At 37.1% G+C, this 19,806-nt stretch overlaps 2 protein-coding genes across 14 annotated transcripts in view; one reads left to right on the forward strand and one right to left on the reverse strand.

The window, feature by feature from the left end:
• LOC126969424 (ecdysone oxidase-like) overlaps positions 1 to 19,806 on the forward strand; it is a 492,930-nt gene that overhangs the window by 409,468 nt on the left and 63,656 nt on the right. The gene's annotated exons all lie outside the window — the stretch shown is intronic.
• On the reverse strand, positions 13,002 to 18,099 carry LOC126969432 (uncharacterized). Of its 12 annotated transcripts, XR_007730383.1 has the most exons (4): positions 17,646 to 18,099; positions 17,025 to 17,171; positions 15,944 to 16,042; positions 13,002 to 14,023 (listed from the first exon to the last, which is right to left on the reverse strand). XR_007730383.1 is itself a non-coding variant. In XM_050814848.1 (3 exons), exons 1-3 carry the CDS (start codon positions 16,578 to 16,580, stop codon positions 13,357 to 13,359), a joined length of 930 nt encoding a protein of 309 aa, XP_050670805.1. In that variant the 5' UTR covers positions 16,581 to 16,928; the 3' UTR covers positions 13,002 to 13,356. The 12 variants fall into 12 exon arrangements, 4 of the variants coding, with proteins under 4 accessions (XP_050670805.1, XP_050670804.1, XP_050670803.1 ...); XR_007730386.1 differs by lacking the exon at positions 17,646 to 18,099 and having other exon boundaries at positions 13,002 to 13,487; positions 17,025 to 17,438; XR_007730382.1 differs by lacking the exon at positions 17,646 to 18,099 and having other exon boundaries at positions 13,002 to 13,996; positions 17,025 to 17,438.

Consider the following 19,806-nt stretch of genomic DNA (forward strand, 5'->3'; position numbering starts at 1 on the left):
AATTTGGAAGTCTAATTTCAATTTGCAACTTTTTCCTCACTCGCGTACTTCTGAAAGTTATTTATCACGCAGTCTGCTTAATATGCCAAGCGCTAATTCAGAGGCTGTTTCTCTTAATTTTGGCTGACACTATGTCGTTTCATACAGCGTGTGTATGTAAAAAATAAGTGTTTTAAACGTTACAAATAAACTGCTACAAATTAACAAATTATTAAATTTATTCACTTTTTAACAATAACACAATTTAATAAACTAAAGGAAGTTGTTATTAACTTCTTTCACTGATTGACTATTATTATTATTTTTAATCGTTAGTTTGGCTTTTTGGTATATTTTTTTTCCTATTTTATTTCTTTTTCCAAAATTGTAATTAGGTTTATTAGGTTTTAATTTTTTTATAAGACCACCAGCTCGCCATCAAACTGGTTGTCCAGTTTTGCGTAAAAATAAATAAAAAAAAAACAAGGCAAAAAGAGTTTGGAGCAAATATTTTTGTCAACTTAACCTATTTAGATCAAACGGTGAATATGCAAACATTGATTGTTCTTTGAACACGCATACTTTTATAGATACGAAAGGTTTTATCTTGCTTTTTTAAGTCTTAAAAAATATTTGACAGCTACTCGTTAATCTTTAAATTATACTTCTTTCATAAAGCAGGCCTTCGTTAAAATATTTTCTTTCCGAAACAGTTGATTGATTAATAAGTATCAGTGATTAAACTTCCAAGTAAATGTTTTATTTATCTTATACTATTGATTTTATTTATTTTAATACAGTATCTATAAATTTCTTCTCTTTATGAACACATACGGCATGTATTTTCATCACAAATTGCGCAATTATTACATAATGATGTGGGCTGATGATGTACTGGAATACGCTGGAAAAGAACGCTGGGCAATGGCCGTATAGTGTGGAAGAAAATGGAGACCTTCACCCAAAAAGGGCTCATAATACTAATTAAAATATTAATGATTTACAAATAGACAAAAACCTACGAACATTTTCTCTTTTTTAATTCGTATAATATTAGGCTTGAGTTAACTTAAGATAACTCGCAATAATTATAAGCTTTAAATTTTTAAATTTTGTTTAATTTAATTATGTAAGTATTTTAGTATGGGAATAAAAGACCTTTTTTACACGCTTTTTAATAGCTTCACCTGTATGTATGTTTGTTTGTAACCGATTCATTGGGCGTGATTTTGACCTACTTTAAACGACCAGATTTCGTTCAAACATCGTAGATTTATTATTTATTATTATTATGCTGCCAGTATTCTTGGTACGCTTCCACGTAATGATAGTTTTAATTTTATGTAGTCGTAGTATTGTAAATATAGTTATAAGATTTGTTTTGATTAAATAAACATATTGTTTATTATTAGCGATGATAATAAAATTAGGAAGTGTTCGTCACCAACTGTTCTGCTACCGCTTATATAGCGGTCTGTCGGCTGCAAGTGGGGAGAGTTGACGTCACGTCATGAAAATTTTCTTGTGTTTCTAAGAATATATTAATTTGATAAAATAATTCCATTTGACAATTTTCAAAATAAGATTTTTGTTAATTCATATATTTTTTTTTATTTATCGTCGATAAAGCAGTAATTAATGTTAATTTCAAATTTCAACCATTATCTTTTCAACCAAAGCGTGTTTTTTAGTTTTTTAAACAATTTTTTTTATTTTTTATTTATTTACAGCTTTGAATTACAAAAGTAGAACAGATACGCATTGCTGTTTCGTATAACAAAACAAATGAATAATATCACCCAGCATCTCCTTATCAGAACGAGCTTCGAATAAATATATAAAGGTCTTATGACTTTTCACATTGCCTCTATATTTCTTTAGTTTCTCGGGTATTTCGTGAATGTGTTTTAATACACTCAGTTACGGTAACAACATAATCGGAATCCCTGTTTAGTTTCAAGTTGTTCCCTTAGGTGTTACGTTGAGGTTTTATTTAGGCTATTAAGAGTCATTTCGGTCAGCGTTCATTCATTTCATTTTATTTAAAATAGAAGAAAAATCCATTGCGGACGTTGTTCTTCTACAACATCAGAGGGAATCTGAAGACTGTAGTGATAGTTGGTCAATTTTATTCACAATCTTTGTATGTCTTCTCAGGAGTTTGTAGGTTTTCCTCACGATATTTTCCTTCGCTGTACGAACGCTTTCGCACTACGTCCGATCCGAATCCGATTCGTGTCCGTGAAAACACGGTCCGAAGTAGTCATAGAACTATTTCTATTGTAGTTTACGAACTAGGTCCGGCTTTCGTCATCCGGTTTCTTTCCGTCAACCGTTAGAAATAGTTCTACGACTACATCGGACCGTATTCTCACGGGTACGTATCGGATTCGGATCGGACGTAGTACGAAAGCGTTCTAAGAGTGTGGAATAAACGCACGTATAGAAAACCAAAAACACATTAGTACGTGGCGATCGAACCGGAGGCCCAGTACAATTTCCATTTCCTAACGAGCAGACGCTTGTGGCTTTACCCGCATGTTGCCTTACGAGACAATCTGATTTGAACGGATCTCTCTTTCACAGATTTCGTTTTATTTCCATGCTATCATTCATAAGCACATTAAGAAATTTGCTAGAAACTGCAATGATCATAATATTAACACGAGGAACAAACATAAACTTTTTATGCCTACTACTCGGTTAAGTCGAGTTAGTAAATCTCTGGATGTATATGCTGTAAAACAGCATGATCCCAGAAAATGTACAAAACAAATGTGTTACGAAAGTAACGTTAGTAAGTAAGTAAAGGTTATTATAACATAAATTATTTTCTTAATGATACCATAGATTAGGAATACGTAGAGCGGAAACACTCACGCTCTCTAATTATAAATTAATTTAATTGTACGATATTATATTGGAATCCATATTTTTATATAAAAAAAGCGCTGAGTTTTTTGCTCCCGTTACGCTCAGGTCTGAGGCACACTATTTTGAATGGGTAGTCTTCGAAGTTCAATAGTTGCCGTAATAAAAAAGCTATTGTTCATAAGTTATAGATTATTATATACCTATAGATAATTGTTCTATTTTTTTCTTCAAATATATAAAATATAATAAAAAAATAAAACTGTCACACTCCAAATCAAAACTAAACTGAATAAATATTCAACATTGCTGCTTATTAGACAAATAATATTTATAACAACAAGTCGTATCCAGGTTTACATTGATTCAAGCTCCATGCTTAGTTTTAACGAAACAAACCAGCATCTGCAATGGACCTCAGTATTTTCAGGATGTGTATTTCGTTGAACGTGACGTGCACAATATACTGTCACGGCAGTAGATAAGATAATCCCTGACGTGACAGACTTCACGTGAGCTTTCTAACTTACAAATTTATTGTTAGAAGCTTTTGTCGTTGTGGCGTGTTATAGTATCCTAATTATTAAGTACTTACCTTAGAATAATTACACTAAAAACTAGATATTAATTATTTTATTACATATTGTGTGACAGCTAGGCGACGTCTCCCTGGCGTCGACACATTTCCGCTGCAACCGTTGACGAGTTAAGGCGTTACTATGCCCAATTTCTGTTCGAAGATTAGACATTGTCTTATTTGAAATTGATTCTTAGAAGCTGAGAAAATTATTCTGTTTAATTTTACAGTTAATTATTTTTATCATTTGATCTTATTTCCTAGAATATAATATGATATATACCATTTTTTGCAACATTATGAACTTGTCCGTAACGGGTTATTATAACATAAATGACTTTCTTAATGATTCCACAGATTGGGAATGGAGCGACAACCCACAGACTATTAAATAATAAATGATATTATACTGTAATCATATTTTTATGAAAAAAAAAAGAAGCCAGCTGAGTTTCTTGCGCCCGTTCTTCTCGGTCGGGTGGTAGTTTACGATTTTCAATAAGTGATATCATACCCTATTTTGAATAAAAATATATGATTTCAGATAAGAATTCAGGCTATATTCTAAAGTAAACGAACGAATATGAATATAGCATGATCCGCTTCATGCACGAAAATAATAAACTTCCACCTTCGCGCGACACGCCACAAGTTAGGATATCATCCCCACTATCTGGATGTGTGGCGGTCCTCCATAGTGCGGTTTTCAAGGAGCTTTCTTCCACGTACTACGAAGCTGTGGAATGAGCTTCCTTGTGCGATGTTTCCGGGACGATACGACATGCGTACCTTCAAAAAGAGCGCGTACACCTTCCTTAAAGGCCGGCAACGCTCTTGTGATTCCTCTGGTGTTGCAAGAGAATGTGGGCGGCGGTGATCAATTAACACCAGGTGACCCGTACGCTTGATTGTCCTTCTATTCCATAAAAAAAAACTCATTTGCAAAAAAAACGGGTGGTTTTAATTTTTTCGTCATTTAGATAATACAATACCTACTAAAACAGGTTTGAATTATTTGAGAATATTACTGGCACATTTATGAAGTGTTGTTATACATAAAAAGTTGTATTCCAAATTCAAATTTAAGACGTCGGAATTTAACAAAAATTGCAGTAAATTGCGTATCCTGGCGGGTATCGTTGATAATTCGTATCAACTCGGAATCATTTTTAGGTAATTGCTGTCGAATTGTCCTATTTCTTTGATATTTTTAAGTGTTGATACCATTATTTAGCGGCCTCTATAATGGTATCAACACTTAAAAATATCATGTATATAACATCATACTGCTTGTAAATAGAATAACAAAACACAAGAAATATGAAATGTATAAACCAACAGAAGTATATTTACATCATATTCGTGCAACAACTGGATCATGTTATATTCACCACAGTCGTGGACATAACTAGGTCCAGTTCCAAGATTTGATATTAAAAATGTACAAGAAATATCCAGTAAAGGCACTCGCCATAAATGTGCTCCGGTCTGCAGTAACAGGTACGACGAAATTCAGTTGAAATGTTATGGTTTTGTTTGAAAAAACACTTCGCGACGGAGATAATTTATTTAATACTAGCTGACTCGGCAAACGTTGTTGTGCCATATAAACTAGTTTTATTGTACGACCGTTTTTTTCGATTTACTTTTTAAATTCGACTACCCCGAAAATTTCTTTTCATTTTTCGGGTTAACCTATGTATGACACTCACAATTAATATGTCCTTCTGTTGGTAACAGAATTTTCAAAATCATTTCAGTAGATCCGAGATTATCCTCCAGAAAATTGTGATAATGATGGTGGACTGTATTTTATTTTCTGTATTTGACAATACCTCTTTAAATAAGCAATAAGTAAAACTTTGAAAATTATAATTTATTAAAATTATTCACTACAATAGAAAAAATTGTTTTAGCACGTTAATTGATCAATCTAGACACAGATTAGGAAAAGAGTGATATTGAAATAATAAATAAATACTTCATTTACATAAGCAAACTATAACACCTTTTCATAATAGTTTATTTGGTGTTCATTATTTGCCCCAGCAACCATAAGATATCATCAAATTTAAAATACATTTTATTTATAGCTCTCCACGTGAAATTTCAACTTCGTGAACAACTAACGATGTGTCTAATGTTTCCCCGCCAAGATAACAAATATAATTGTATACTGCAGCGTGAAAACAGTCATTAAAGTAATGACTCCAATGAACTTTGAACTGCACAGTAAATGTTTGTTTTCATAAGGCTCTGTACGTAATCCTAGCCCTAGCCCAAGTCCTAGTCTCAGTTCTAGTCCTAGAAATCCTAGCCCTAGCCCAAGTCCTAGTCTCAGTCCTAGTCCTAGAAATCCTACCCCTAGCCCTAGTCCTAGTATCCTAGTCTCAGTCCTAGTCCTAGAAATCCTAGCCCTAGCCCAAGTTCTAGTATCCTAGTCTCAGTTCTAGTCCTAGAAATCCTAGCCCTAGTCCAAGTCCTAGTCTCAGTCCTAGTCCTAGAAATCCTAGTCCTAGCCCAAGTCCTAGTATCCTAGTCTCAGCCTAGTCCTAGAAATCCTAGCCCTATCCCAAGTCCTAGTCTCAGTCCTATTCCTAGAAATCCTACCCCTAGCCCTACTCCTAGTATCCTAGTCTCAGTCCTAGTCCTAGAAATCCTAGCCCTAGCCCAAGTGCTAGTATCCTAGTCTAAGTCCTAGTCCTAGAAATCCTTGCCCTAGCCCTAGCCCTAGTATTATAGTCTCAGTCCTAGTCCTAGTAATCCTAGTTTTAGTATATTATAATATCTTTGTCTATTATTGTACATTATTTGAACAAATATATGAATAATTATGACGATGATGATAAACAACCGAGTGCGCGATATTATGGTGTGGTCCGGTGCCTGGCGGTGCGACGGAATTACGGGCAACCGGACGACTGCGAGCGGAGGAGTTATTAATTTTAAACGCCTGCAGCTCCAATTAAAAGTTGTATTGTCAATGACTATCGACGAATCACAGGGTAAAAGGTCAAACCTGAAAAGATGCGGGCATGCATTTTGGCATGCCATGTTTTTCCTTCGGCGAACTCTACGTGGCTTGCGCACGCGTTTCTAAATCGCAAACTCTGCATGCTTATGCTGACTGAAATAAATCACTTAACATAGTATATAGGAGTATATTGCAGTAGCTACCTATAACTTTTGCATTAATATCGATCATCATAAACATGCATCCGTACCTGTCTATTCTTACAAACTATAGCGTTTACCCATTAGTGAGATCATCATAAAAATATATTTAAATTCACATACATAACACAATAATATATTTGTTCGAACACATATCTAGAGAACGGCTGGACCGATTTTCATGATTCTTAATTTGTTGGATTCTTCCGTCCCAAATAGCAGAATAATATAATAAAATCATTGAAAAATTATTAATGACAAAAAAACTGTCATTCAGTTAAAATATATAAAAAAGGAGGACAAACGAGCGTACGGGTCGCCTGGTGTTAAGTAATAACCGCCGCCCACATTCTCTTGCAACACCAGAGGAATCACAGGAGCGTTGCCGGCCTTTATCTCTGGATAAAAATTATGTTCAATAAACACGGCTGAAAATTTAACAGAAGAGTCAAATAAAATCAGGTTTCCAAAACGATACTTAAAGAAATAATTACTGGTACGAGTGAAAATTTCGGGAATCAAGGAAGTGACACAACATTACTCTTTAAAAATGTATTTATTGCTTTTCGAAGTATTCTTCCCGAAATTTGACACATTTTTCCATACGATGGAACCAATCATTGAAGCAACCATTCCATTCGGAAGTTGGGGTCTCCAAAATGGCCGTTTTGTAGGCGTCCACAGCTTCTTCAGGTGATGAAAATCTCTAACCACGCAATTTATTCTTTATTTAAGGGATAGTATAGAAATCATTAGGGCTTAGGTCGGGGCTGTACGGCGGATGGTCTAATAATTCTATATTTTCTTGCTCTAAAAACTCTTTTGTTCTGTGCGCGGTGTGAAAACTCGCATTGTCGTGATGGAGGATGATGCAGCGGTTGCAGTTCTCTTTACGGAGTTCAAAAACGACCTATAGCATACAAATGCTAGCATAGCATTCTGCATTAACCGTTCTTTGTCCCTCAAGAGGAATGGCCGGTTTTGGAGACAAACGTGGCCACCATTTTTTTCTGCAACACTCCGTGAACGAACAATTTTTGTTGGCTTTAACTCATTTTCGAATACCCAAACTCGTGACTAGTTTTTGTTTCGGGTTCTTACGCAAATATCCAGTATTCGTCACGTGATACGATGTTGTATACAGCATTTGAGGATCCTGCGTGGAATCTTTCGAGAATTCTGACGCACCAAGTAACGCGAGCCGGTATCCATCGGGGAAAAAACTTTTTTACACGTAATTGTTCATGCAAGATTATTTGTATTTGACTCATGCCAATGTCTAAAGTTGCCTAAATTTCGCGGTATGTTACATGTCGATCTTCCTCAATCAGCTTACGCACAGCATCAACGTTTTATTTGGTGACTGCAGTTTTTGGACGACCTTGAAGGGGATCATCAATGAGCTTGACACATCCACGTTGATATTCAAACCTCAAACCAGCGATAAATTGTGGTTTTGGATGGGGCTTCATCACCAAATGCAGAAATCATCCGGTCAACACACTGTTTTTGTGTTAAACCACTTCGAAAGTCATAATAATTCATCGCTCTAGAATTTTCTCGAGTCAATTCCATTTTCTCAACGACTAAACAAGTTTGACAAGTCACAAGACCTTGTGACAAGCCCGAGAATCTTTTTTTAAATAAATGAATGGTTTTCGATTTTTAAGACCAAGGAGTTTTCAATTAAAAAGATTTTAATATTACAGCAACAGTGGAAATATTCCATTCCCGATACTTTTAGTGCAGCCTATGTATACACCGACGAGTAAATGACTCCGTGCCGTGATATTAACAAGTGAAGCATCTTTAAGCGTGTGTGCAGTTACGAGGGATACCAGATAACAACAAATTATGTCCCTTTATTAGTCATACTATTATATAGCCACATAACTTTTAACTCTGATTTTTTCATTACTGATCGTTAGCTTGTTTCCCAAAATAAAAATAAATATCGCAGGCATAGTATGAGTACATAAATAAATTACAAAAAAAAAACAGTTACACCTTGAAAGTAAGGATTGGGGTTTGATTCCTGTGCCCATGTCTTGTTTGCAGTATCTTTATTTTAACTGATATAAAAATGACGTACTAACATTTCATTCTACACAAAATTCATTCTTAAATTCGTTTGTTTGCCACTGACGTGGTATCAAATAAGTACATTTTTGGAGAACAAATAACTATGTGCTTTATAGTGATTTGGTTGCTAGGTAAATACACAAATGATGGAAATTTTGACAGAGTACTGGATCCCCGACAATACAACATGAGTAGCTCTGCGTAACACGCGATTTAATGTTTAGAACAGCTGATACTGGGATACACCAGATCACAGATGAGAACGATACTCGTATTAATGTAGTGTTCCACACTACTTTAAAAAAATTTTGGTAAAGACAGACCTGTTATCATAATTCACTGCATCTTGAAACAGATAAATGATTTATAAACTTAGACCACCATTAAATGGATACCCTTATTTTTCGGGTAAAGTCCCCGTATATTTTCCGGTCACACTGGATGTTACTCTCACGCGTAGTGGAGGTTTTGTGTCCCAACCATCAAATTAATTTATATTATGAGAAAAACAAAAACTAGTGTGAAAAAAACTTTTCTTTCTATGAAAGGTAATTTCTTGACACTTTTATTGTATCTCCCTTAAAATTGTTCCGTATATCGATCAATGTTTCTGGATGTAATAATATTATATGCGATATAAATTTTTCTAACCGAGAAATTGGGACTCACCGAAAGGGAAATCTTAAGCTTTTTGAGCTAGTTCAAAATTAAGTAGAAACTGAAGTAATCCATGTGGTATTTTATGTAGTAATCTATTTCATGACGATTCTAACGATACAACTATTATATAGGTCCCATAAACAACTTTAGAGGTATCGTCATTTTAATCACACGCGACAATTTGGACCACCTATAAATAGCCGCGCAGATGTCGCGAATCGCGAAGATTGCTCCCTACGGTTGAGTAGATATACCTACAATGCAAACATTGTGTAAGTTTAGTACATGCTACATTTTATTTATGTATTTAAATATGTCAGTGAGGAAGCGTTTTATCGATGTCCCGATAACAGAAAGAATACCCTATAGATGTCGTTATCTAAAGGGCGTCAAATGTTGTTTCCTTCAGAAATGGTGTTTAGAGTCAGGTCTGTGTTCAGGTCCGCGCAATACGTCATATGTCATGTCGTTTGACAGTGACGCTTAGTCTTAGACGTCAAAAGTGACATTCATAACTGATGACAGAACTTTAAATTTTTCGAGAATTTCGATTTAACGACCCCACGCCGACAAATATATTGATACCAATATATATATGTATATACATAGCCCATCAAATATAGCTATTATATTTTGAAATGACTAGTGAGAGTACCTGAAATATAGAGAGCTGTATATTGTTAAATAGATTGGCAACATTTTAATCTGCGAGCCAAACATTTCAATCTACACGCTTTTCAAGAAAACTCATGTGATTTAAGAGTAAAACAAAGAGAGCAGCACTACAAAGAAAATCGTTCACGACTAAGTGAAGGATAAATTATATTTCCGTATGCTGAAAATATTTTTAGAGCGCTCACAGACTGGTATAAAAGTGGAGTAGGTAATTATTTACCGTTTTTAAGATTCCGTAGCCAAATAGCAAAAAACGAAACTCTTATAGATTCGTCATGTGTGTCTGTCCATATGTCGCAGCCACTTTTTTCCGAAACTATACTGTTGAAACTTGGTAAGTAGATGTTTTCTGTGAACCGCAATAAGATTTTCTAAATGCGCGATTCTAAACTAGTTTGCGCGAGAAACACTTTCATAGTGGTATAATGTGTGACCCTTAATTACATCACCTGAAGGGCTCACAGCGGAGCGACATTCAACTTCACGATCAACTTCGTCAACGGTTGATGAATTTGGAGAGCATTGACTCTCGAGACTGTCGGCGAGGCATTCAGCCTTCTCATCGTAATCGAGCGCCGGCTGCTTAGGCACCGTTGTGGTACCCATAATCTAGCCAGCATCCTGTGCAAAGGAGCCTCCTACAAGTGCCCACCCTCCCACTCCCACGAAGGGAAAAAACGGCTTCCCATTTATTAGTATAGGTTTGATATCTAAAAATATACTTTTTATCTCCTGTTGGTGAGTGCTCCTAACATATCCAACAGCTCTGCACGTCACAAACAATACTCATGTCAACCAAACACTCAACATTTCGACCTGAGTCATTTGAATATCGCCTCAACTCAAACAAAAAATACTGGAATACATTTGTCCCGTTCACAGGAACTCTTTTAAAATACTCGTATTTAGAAGCAGGAGTTGGTAGCTTTTGTGTTGTTAACAATGGTGTCAGCTTGTTCGAATTTGAATGATCCTAGTGTATTTTGTGGAAAGAGTGAGGATGTTAATATGGAACTGGGCGGGTCATATGTCGGATTGCTGATAACAGATGGACAAAAAAAAGAGTAACAGTATGGATTCCAAGAGAAGAAATAAAGTTGCGTGGATGCCAGAAGAAAAGGGACCGACGTATTCATTCAAAGACTGGGATTGCACTGGATGACTAGAGCCAGGGATGGAAAGGGTTGGAAGCGAATAAGGGAGGCCTACACTAGAGAGGGGACTACTACTTAATGATAAAATAATTTACTTCCAAAAATTTTACATAATTTTTTTAATGTAATAATGGTTTTATTAATTGTAATGCAATTTAAATGTATCATTAACATTAATTTTATTTTATTTTATTAGATATTATTTTTACTGCACTGTGATATATTTTTCTAATTAATTTTATTTAGATTTTATTTATAAATATATTTTAATTTAATATATATATATATATTGCAAACTTGAGAATTAGTGTAGGTGGTAGTAGAGTAAATGACTTTTTTATTTAATTTATTTATTTAGTGAAGTTAGACATGGAATCTTTGCATATCAATATTTTTACATCATCTCTCTGATAGTTATCATAATATGACTTTTTGTAACGTAACGCGTGACACGTTACAAATGTATGGCGTATCGTATTGTGATATCGCGATCGTATTTCATCACCTGATCGTAATACTTATACTCTGTAACACTAGGAATCACAAGAGCGTTGCTTATCTCATAAAACGTCGAATAAACATACGTATGAAGTCGAGAACCGTAAACATTTCAGTGTATGGCGGACAAGGATTGAACCTAAGGCTTTTAGTGTACGTGCGTTTGCTGAAAATAGAGGTAACAAGTTCACCGCTACTTTTTTTCGACGTGTTCACATGCCACAGTCAATCTAAACGAATAAATAATATAAGGTTTATGCGAACGAATTCGCAGGCCATCTGCCTGCCTAAAATATACCTCGTACTAAAATATACTAAATCTATACGAATTATATAAATGCAAAGTCAATACTTTTAGATCTATCACGACTTCAATCTCAATGTAAAATATAAGGACTGAAATTAACATATATGACGCAATACTCTTTTTTGCAGTGCTGTGCATTGAATTAATAAATTGAAGACACATGAAACGTTTCTCCTTCAAAATTCGAACATTCGCTGTAATGACATTGCAGCTTCTAAGTCTAACTTCGCCATAATCTTTTAAATTAATACTTGGTTCCGTTCCATTTCATGGCTTCTTACAATCGGGCCAAATAGTTCGATTTAATTGCGGTACTTTAACAGAGCAACTACATTTAAACTCTTAAAGAGTTTGTTTGTCATTTGGACTACTTTTCAAAACATCTCAAAAATTTATTTGTACTGAAATTTTATTTATGTTAAATTTGTAACCTAAATTTATGTACGATGCAGTACACGAACCCTCGAGCGCTCTTACTAACTGTACTAACCGTTCGAGTGACACATGGTTCGTAAATCTTGTTGAACCCTCAGTTTGTGGCTATGGAGCCACAAACAACTGTAAAGTAGATCCTGTAAATGGTTACAGGATCTACTTTACAGTTGATAACCTGTTCAACCCCAATATTTGCAAATTAGAAAATTGTCTTAATGTCGCTCTTTCAAATATAAACAATTTGCTGCTTTTCATGGTTCATAAATTTTGGTCACAAATTTAATATGTACTTATAATTAATCCAAGAAGCTTAGAAGAAGAAGGGATAGCAGTTTAAGACATAACAAATTGTTTAACTTCAACAGTTTTCCTTTGTAATATTAATAATTAGCCTGCAGAAGAGATACATAATGTATTACACATACTTTAGTTAATTGAATCTGCAATATAACAAGTTTTTTTAACTCATTGAGAACATAGTTATTATCGGAAAAGCCTTCTGGGTTGGTAACTTCAAACACTCTTCCATATATTATGCTTAAAGTGCGCTATCATAAAGGGGCATTTGGTGGCGAAGCAAACAGCGGACTGTAGTTAAATGTTTATTGACAGCACAAAGTAACTGGTTATCGTATGCGGAAATATTGTAAATAGGTAGATGCGCGTGCGCGGGTGTCGTGCTGATAGGGTTTGACGCGACTGCGGGACGTGGCACTGCCGAGTGGGTCGACGACCGTTGCCTCCCCTCTCCGGCGGCTCCCCTCTGGCGTCCGGCTACACAACCGGTTCATCAGCCGCAGTTAAGGCGGCTCCAACATGCTCCCCCTGTTGAAGAGCCGTGGTCTTCAAGGTAGAGTCACTGTAGAGGCAGGGGGCAAATAGTGTTGAATGCCCGTCTGAGCACACCCTTGCGTGTGCGTATGTCTGCAACTCTTGCGACGCCGTCACTCCCTGGTAGCACACGGATGACTCGTCCCATCAGCCACATAAGAGGCGGAGAGGTCTTGTCCTTGATTACAACGAGAGCCCCTTCCTTTAGTTCTCCTCTGGTAGAGCGATGCCATTTGGATTTTTCCTGAAGCCAGAGAACATATTCGTTTGAGAAGCGATTCCAAAAATGTTGCTTCAGATATTCGATTCTCTGGAATCGCTGAAGCGAGGACACACTGGCTCTGGTGACCTGTGGATGAGGCAACGTCAGTAAAGATCGCCCAATAAGGAAGTGTGCGGGTGTAAGTGGAGTGAGGTCTGACGGGTCACTGGATATAGGAGTTAGAGGACGAGAATTTAATATAGATTCAATCTGAATAAGGCAAGTTGCCATTTCTTCAAAGGTGAGGTACGTAAGGCTTAAGATTCGTTTTAAATGATATTTGGTGGATTTGACGGCAGATTCCCATAGTCCACCGAAATGTGGAGTATATGCCGGAATAAACGAAAAGGTTATACCTGGATCGATTCTATTTAGGTCGAGATCCTGTGCTAGAAGCTGCGCTAGCTCATTGAAGGCCCCGACGAAAGTACTACCATTGTCCGAGAAGATGTGGCGTGGTTTCCCCCTCCGAGCAATAAATCGGTTGAGAGCTGCTAAAAAAGCTTCTTTTGTCATGTCTGAAACAAGCTCAAGGTGAACTGCTCTTGTGGCCAAACACACAAATACACATATAAAGCTCTTGACGAGCCTGCAACCTCTGCCCTTGTGGTCAGCTATCATGATAGGACCGGCGTAATCGACACCTGTATCTAAAAAGGGAAATTCTAGATGTAAACGCTGCACTGGAAAGTTGCCCATGATAGGTTGGATTGTGTTAGCCTTGATTCTAGAGCATTTTACACATTGATATGTTGTCTTCCTGGCTAGATTTCTACCACCGATGGGCCAGTAGTGATGACGAATGGAGGCAAGTAACAGTTGAGGCCCTGCATGAAATAATTTATGATGAAACATTTGAAATATTAAATTACAGATTCTATTCGAGCTACAAAGAAGAACAGGATGTTTAACATTGTAGTCATAAAAGGAACTATGAAGCCTGCCCCCTACTCGAATAATTTTATTATCGTCAAGAAAAGGCGATAATGATAAGAGTTTGTTTTTAGGAGGTAATAGTTTACCTGATGTGAGAAGATTGTACTCCTCAGGGAATGATTCTTGTTGACAGATTTTTAAAATTAAATTTAATGAATTATTTAATTCACATGTTGTTAGTGGACCAAATGTACGATTTTGATTTTGTAATTTGCAATTTTTAAGAAACCGTGACATAAAGGCTACGATGCGTTGCAATGCGTTAAAGTTTGAACACCGATTGAAAAGTGTAGAAATTACATTTTCACCGTCGACGTTGATATGAAAAATTCTAACTGTCTCTGGTAACGTAGACTTGTCATGCGATCGTGGAAATTGCGGCCAAATTGATTGGTCTTGTTGTAGAAACTGTGGCCCTGACCACCATAAAGAAGAGTGAGCTAACTTGTCAGCTGAGAGTCCTCGTGAGACGAGGTCTGCGGGGTTTTCTGCTGAAGGAACGTAGCGCCAACAGTCACCACCGACAATGTCCTGGATTTCAGAGATACGATGACGGACGAAAGGTTTAAGATTCGAGGGTGTCATCGATAGCCAGCCCAACACTATGGTAGAGTCGCACCAGAACACTGACTCGTTGAATTTTAGGGTAAGTGATTGAAGTACCTTAGAATGCAATCGAGCGCCCATCAAGGCTGCACATAGTTCGAGTCGGGGCATAGTAGCTGGTTTTATAGGAGCTACCTTGCTCTTAGTAGAGTTCCAATCAAAAGAATTAATTTCAGTCATATGACCTAGCTCTATGTACTCACGCATGAAGTCAAAATAGAGTTTCTGAAGAATTGGATTTTTTTGTAATCTACGTTCTAAAGAGATAAACCTATGCCTGGCCATGTTGTAAGAGTCACCTAGAATGGTGGGTGGCTCTTTGAGGGGTAGAGTCACCACGAAACGACCATCAGATTCTCGATACGTGGTATCCGCAAATATCTGCTCACAGCGCTTCTCTTCGGGAGTGAGTTTGTGTTTTGAAGAAATAGTATCAAGCTCCCAGAATCGAGACAAATCTGATAGTGTGTTGTCTGAAAACATGCACACGGGAGAAGAAGAGTCATTATTATGATTTGAGTTTATAAATAAGCCGGAAATCAACCAGCCTAACTTAGATTCAAATAAAGAAGGTTTGTTCTTTCCTAAACTGATACGATTCGCGCCTAAAATTTCCCAAAATATTTCTGCGCCAACTAAGATGTCGACTGAAGACGGACAATTGAAAGTAGGATCGGCAAGACGAATGCCAGTGGGTATTTGAAAGCTCCTTGTGTCAACATAAGTTGATGGTAGCTTAGTACTTATTTTAGATAATACAAAGCATTCTATGTTGACTTCGTATACCTTATCTAATGACTGTAATTTAAAATTGCATGATTTTGTGCAGTTTGAAGACTGATTATTGATGCCAAACACTCTGGATTTGGTATTCAAAGTACAAAGGTGCAGCTTACGGCAGAAATCCTCTGAAACAAAGTTGGCTGTGCTCCCGTTGTCCAGCAAGACCCGTGCGGTATGGAGCTTTCCGTTAGTATCCACCACATTCACGAGCGCTGTGGAGAGTAACACAGTTCTTGTTTCAGACGTGTTATTAAGAGTAAGCGCTACATTTTGAGAGGTAGATTGCTCTGGTTCATTCTCAATATGTAACAAAGTGTTATGTTTCAGACGGCAATATTTACAAGAGCCTAATTTACATTTTGAAAGTACATGACCTGGACGTAGGCAATTCAAACAAACTTTTAAGTCTTGGGCCTTTTTAATACGGGACTCTACAGGTAAGTCTCTAAAGTTAGGGCAAGAAAATAGGAAATGTGACTGATTACATAATTGACATAATGAAGATTTATGATTGAATGATTTATGGTTAGTAAAATTATTGTTAGTATTAATTACAAAGCTTTTAGGTTTAGTATTGTTAAAAGCTTGTGAGTTTTGTGTTTTAGCGACTTTGGACTCCTCTAGTGTTTCTAATAAATCTGCCCTACTATTGAGAAATGTAATAAAGACTGGTAAGGTGGGAGGCTGTGACATAGAGTTGCGGTGCTGCTCCCATTCCCTATTTGTGATTTGATCTAGTTTACCCGTCATAATGTGGATAATTAAGGTGTCCCAATATTGAACAGGTTGATCCAAGGTCGCCAGGGCTCTTAAATTTTTTTTAGTTTCGTCTACTAAATGTCTTATTGACTTACTTGATTCCCTTGAAAATGACTCAATGTTAAACAAAGCTTGCACATGATTATTCACAAGCAGCCTCTTATTGTCATAACGCTCACAAAGCAACTTCCAGGCAGCGTTGTAATTCTCCGACTTAAAATCGAGATTATTAATTATTAAAAGAGCACTCCCCTTTAGTGATGCACGAAGATAGTGGAGCTTATTAATGTCATCGATAGACTGGTTACTGTTTATTATTGATTGAAATGTGTCACGAAATTCCAAACAATCATGATAGCTGCCTGAAAATCTGGGCAAATCAATTTTAGGCAGACGCACACTATTATGCTTATGCGTGTTTGAACAAGAGCTCACCTCGGACGCGATGTCTGCATTCAACTCTCTGCGCGCGATAGTGATCAGCTGGCGAGCAGTAGCCACTAGACTGCAGTATAGTTTATCAAATTCTTCGCGTTCCGCATATTGCTCGTCGGGGTCGTCCGCCAACATCTCCAACTCGTCCTGCAAGGCGTCATACTTTTCATGTAGGGCCTCAATAGCAGCCAGCCTGAACTCCAGTTCTATAGTCTGCAATTCGCTTAATTTTTTACAAGATTTAGATAGTTCAACATAATTCGAAAATTGTGTAAGCTTGGCCTTTATAGAACCTCGTTTTTTAATCAACGTTTTTATTTGAGACTCGGACATAATGAAGAAGAAAGAGTAAAGCTTGAAATAAAATAGAAGCCAACTAGGTGTATGTTTTTAAGAAGGCACAAGCAAACAGGCAATATAGAAAAGAAATAACACAGAAATGCAATTTCAAATATGACGATAAATGAGACTAAGAAAATCTAGTTGATTATGATGAATGAGATGAATATAAATAGAATAAAAATGAGAGGCAATGTACAAGAATAAAATAACAAGTGATTTTAAATTATGCAGTTCAGCAAATGATTTTATATATTGAGGAGTAGGTTGGAACGATCTCACGGTTGTTATGCCATCCACAGGTGATGAATGAAATTAACACGTAGCCTCGTTGCCCGACGAATCGTGTGCGTTGATGCTGATCACGCGCAACCGAAGTTGATGATCCGCAATCCCGATGACCCTCCAAGTGGTCCCTGATTTGGTGGATGGCTGCAGGCGGTAAATCCAAGACCTTCAGAACGCACTCCACGACAACCAAAAGAAAGCAGGCACGATGACTTGAAGGATTCAGGCGACAGCTCGAAGAATGTTACGTGGCCGGTTTGGGTCCGTTAACTTTCTTTGTTCCTTTGTACTGCTGGTCGCTATTTCATGTAGACAAGGTGAGAAGGACCATATGGTGGCGAAGCAAACAGCGGACTGTAGTTAAATGTTTATTGACAGCACAAAGTAACTGGTTATCGTATGCGGAAATATTGTAAATAGGTAGATGCGCGTGCACGGGTGTCGTGCTGATAGGGTTTGACGCGACTGCGGGACGTGGCACTGCCGAGTGGGTCGACGACCGTTGCCTCCCCTATCCGGCGGCTCCCCTCTGGCGTCCGGCTACACAACCGGTTCATCAGCCGCAGTTAAGGCGGCTCCAACAGCATTGTTTATTGTGGACACGTGGAGTACCACTACCGCAGCATCCGCCCTTGAATGTAGTGTATACTTGGCGGCTTAGTTTCTGAAACGTAGGAGTTACCAACAATCTTGTATTTTGTTCCATAAACAGCTATATTATTTGCTAGAACTTCACAAAACTAGCGGTAGTTTTTTTATGAAAATAAGGGACGGGTCGAGTAGGACGTTCAGATGATGGTAATTAATACGCCTTGCTATTTACAATACAGAGTCGCTCATGATTCTTGAACAATCAAAAAAATCTGAGCATAACAACAATTACGTTCGTTACCTTTAGACATAATATATTAAGTCTCATTTACCTAGTAATTTCTCTAGCTACGGCGCCCTCAGACCGAAATACAAAAATGTTTACACATTACTGCTTCACGGCAGAAAGGGCGCCGTTGTGGCACCCATAATCTAGTCGGCATCCTGTGCAAAGAAACCTCCTACTGGAAATGCTCTTGTACCCTCTTACGAGGCCCTTGGCCCTGGGACTTCCCTATTCTTCTATATTTTTCCTTTTGTCTTTCTTTGCCTCTTTTTATGCCCCAGGTAAGCACAGGGCAATTTTCAAGCTTGTAGTTTTATCATTTAGTCGTGACACTGTTGACTGATTGACTGTCTTAACTTTCAATACTCGCTTGCTTGACACTTCTTCGCCACTCGTCGTGTACTACCCTACCCGTGCATTCGTACAGTTTTCCATCCAATGCTGCTTTTACTTGGTCTTAGCTACTTCAAGGAACGATTTCTCTTCGATAGAGTATATACTCTCATACCCACGAGTATATTCTAAATAGAAGTAAATCAAGTAATGGCCATTATGAAAGTATTAATGAATCAAGTCGCCTGATGCCGGGTAAAGAGGCTTAAGGCCTCGGGGCAACAATGGAGAGGTGGCCACCCTGGCCCTAAAATACTTTACAAATAAAATGAACAACTTTTTTAGTCGAGTTTTCCAACAAATACTTCAATAAAAAGCTTTTTTTTAAATAAGGAACAGATTCGAATGAGAATTTGAAAAATGACTCAATATATTATATTATCCATTGACTTTAATAAGATATTCAACAAAATAAAAGTATTCAATACTAGCTGCTGACCTTGACGTCGTCCGCGTGGATGCTTTTATGCGTCAGCAAAAGTGTATATATGCCTGCATCTAGCATGACAAGATGTAGCCTTTATTTTGTCCCAACCTCTTGTTAATATTGCAAATTTGTATTCAGTAGCTCGCCCGCCGCCGGACTGCACCATAGTATCGCGTACTCGGATGGTGTTCAGATTTAATAAGTTAAGTTTTTATTTGTATTGATCTTTTTGCTTGCTAGTCGATAAGAGATGGCGCTAGTTGTAATTGAAATCGCACAAACAATATTTGCATAAATTTTGTATGGTTCAAATATTTCGTTTGGTAATATATAGATCTCTAATCTTGAATGGATTGTTTTATTTCGCATCCACGAGAGGAGTTTTTGGGAACCTGTCCAGGTGGTCATAGTCGTAACTATCAAAATCATCGTGATATAAGAAACAATTTGAAGCTACT

Source organism: Leptidea sinapis, chromosome 18, assembly GCF_905404315.1.
Source record: "Leptidea sinapis chromosome 18, ilLepSina1.1, whole genome shotgun sequence".
Classification (NCBI taxonomy): domain Eukaryota; kingdom Metazoa; phylum Arthropoda; class Insecta; order Lepidoptera; family Pieridae; genus Leptidea; species Leptidea sinapis.